The 2,798-nt window shown below is 49.5% G+C and overlaps 1 protein-coding gene across 1 annotated transcript in view; it reads right to left on the bottom strand.

Annotated features, from left to right (window-relative positions):
- Positions 1-796, bottom strand: part of GLCCI1 (glucocorticoid induced 1) — a 122,653-nt gene extending 121,857 nt beyond the window's left edge. The window contains exon 1 of the mRNA XM_019665290.1: positions 4-796. Coding sequence (XP_019520835.1) covers positions 4-252 — 249 coding nt within the window. The 5' untranslated portion in view covers positions 253-796. The remainder of the gene's footprint in view (positions 1-3) is intronic.
- Positions 797-2,798: the final 2,002 nt, after the last annotated feature.

Below are 2,798 nucleotides of genomic sequence, written 5' to 3'. Positions count from 1 at the left end.
AGCGGCGGCGGCGGCGGGTGGGCGCGTGGGACTGTGCTGGCTGCCCCGCAGGAGCTGGTAGGGCACCGTGGCGCGGATGGGCTGCAGCAGCCGGCCGGCTCCCGCAGCCGGGGTGCAGCCCACGCCGCCCGCACCGTTCCCACTCCCAGCAGCGGGGGCGGCGGGCGGAGAGCCCGCGGCGCTGCGCCGCATCCTCTGCGGCGGGGGATGAGGGGTCTGGGAGGAACTGGAGGAGGAGGAGGCAGTGGACATGGTGGCTCCGCGGGCCCTGGACGACGCCGGCCGACACGGAGGCGCAGGGCAAGAGGCGCGCGAGCGTGTGGGAGCCGGCGCGACAGTGCGTGCGAGTGTGTTAGGGGGAGGGGCGGGGGTATTGGGGAGGGGGAGGAGTCTCTCGGCTCCCCCTTCCCAACGCGCACCCCCACCGCTTTGGCGAAGGGGGAGGGGAAGGCTGCGAAAACAAACGTCCAACGGCCCCAACAGCCCGGCCGGGCTTGGTGTGGCGGTCACGGCTGGGACCGCGAGGAGCCTGGAGCCGCCGCCGCCTCGGGCATCGCGCTGACAGGGGAGAGGGACAACCGTCCGGATCACGCAGCCCCGGGGGCCGTTCGCAGCCAGGCGGGGCTGTGTGAGCGGGAGAGCCCGGCAGCTGCAGGGAGCGCCGGGAACTCCCGCTGAACCGGGTAGGGAGTAAGGGCCTTGAAGTATCTGGTTCTCCGCGGAGCCCGCGCCACTGCAATCGCCACCGCCGCCGCCTCTGCCCGCTCCTCACTCCAAATGGCAACTAATCCCCCACCAGCACCCAGCCCTCGGCACCGCCTCCGGGTACTCGGGACCCGGCAGCTGCCGCAATGAGCATTCTCATTGGCTCCACCGCTCTCCACTAGAATTCGAGTGATTGGTTCCGGAATAGGAGTGAGAGGAGTATCTACCAATGAAAGTAGTGAGTCCGACTTTGGAGGCGGTGCATGAAGGGTGGAAGAGTGAGGAGGGGGCTGAGCGCGCAGGGAGGGGCGTGAGAGTTGACAGCCTTTGAGGTGAGAGCGTGACTTTGATTGGGCTGCCCTAGGAAAGTGGGTCCCTGTGTGTCTGCGCGTACCCCGATACCCACAGACACGCGCACGACCCGGTAAGCAGGTTGAGAGGGCGCCACCCTCGCGGGTCGATTGTACAACTTTAGACAGAGAAACACTTAAGGCAAACTTTACTTTGCAAGTACACCTGTTCTGGTGGGATATTTTGGAGTTGGAACCAGAAAAATCCATCCCTTCCCCTCTAATTTTAGTAATTGAGCTTTCATGGCAAGTAGACTAATTGTACAAATGAACTTCAGGCCATCAGAAGCAATGTCTGGAAGCTGGATTAAACAATGGACTGATACTTTCACAGCCTATCCTAACATTCGTAGTTATGCAGTGAAATGAGATAATCAAATCTTATGTTCCAACACAATAACTCTGAATTACAGGGGTCAACAAGGGATTGTACATCACTACACCATCAGTTAGATATATGAATGGACTGCACCCTGTTACCTTCCCCCAAAGCAGATGGCCTCTTGGGAGAAATAATATCAGATTTAATCATGCCAATCCACTGTGATAAATTTAGTTTTTAGTCTGCAGTGAAACTGAAGAGATACAAAGGTTTTGGATGACTATCAAAAACCTAAGTTTATCCTACGGCAAACCAAGGTTTTAAACCTTAAATTGAGCAGGAACAATTAAGGGTCTACATTCGAACCCTCTATTTATTTCCTGGAGATAAAAAAAAAAAAAGAGAAGTGAGAAGTCACATTAGTCTAGTCTTGTGTCTGCTCACACTGGCAAGCTTCCTCTGAATTTCAGACACTATATGCAGGGGTCAATTTCAGTTGGAGGCGCCATACCTCTCTGCTTCCTTGAACTCTCAGACCAGAAAGCATACTACAATAGGTTCTGTAAAAAGTGGATGAAACCCAATATAAATATTAGAATTGCATCTAATACTCCATCCTATCAAGACTAGTGATAGTTCATAACTCTATAATATACTAGAATAAGTAACATCTACTGAACATTAATCATGCACCAGTCACTGTTCTAAGAACTTGTGTGTATTAACTCATTCAGTCCTATAATCCACAAGTAGATATTATTATTAGCTGCTGCATGGTGTTCTCAGCTGAGGCACTAAGAAGCTAAATATCTTGCCTGAGATTACTCAGCTAGTAAATGGGGAGCTAAGAATCTAACTCAGGTGAACTAACTTGACTTTGTGAGTAAGCCCTCTGCTCTAGCACATCACAGCTTAAAGCTGTGGAGTACATGTTTGTAGAATATTTACATTGGTCCACAAATCTCAGTTGTGAGATAAAGTCCCTTTAGTTCAAAAGAAAGTTTACAAGTGAAGATAGTCCATTGTGTGTGTGTGTGTGTGTATGTGTGTTGCTTTCCAGAATAATATATTTTCATTATAAGTAGAGGAAAGATTTTACTCTTTCAAATTTGGTATAATTGACCCATTGTGTTACCTTGTCCATCTAAAATTAAATATTCCTCATTTATTAGGAAATTGCATTCTTTCATGAAGAGAAAGAATAATAAATGGCTTGCTTCTTTCTGATGACTTTTTCAGCATATCATGAATAAAAAAAATGTCAAATTAAAATATGTAAAGGTAAAAAAATGCTGGTAAATTTTAAGCTGTTGATTTGATTACAGCATGGTTTCATAATAGAAATGTCATTTCTGGCCACTCCTAAATATAAGTATGGAACGACCTCAACACATCATATTACAATAATTCTAAATTTATAC

The sequence above is a fragment of the Hipposideros armiger genome, unplaced genomic scaffold, assembly GCF_001890085.2.
Source record: "Hipposideros armiger isolate ML-2016 unplaced genomic scaffold, ASM189008v1 scaffold_438, whole genome shotgun sequence".
Lineage (NCBI taxonomy): Eukaryota > Metazoa > Chordata > Mammalia > Chiroptera > Hipposideridae > Hipposideros > Hipposideros armiger.
The sequence above is the reverse complement of the archived record's forward strand: the minus strand, read 5'-3'. Positions and strand labels throughout refer to the sequence as shown.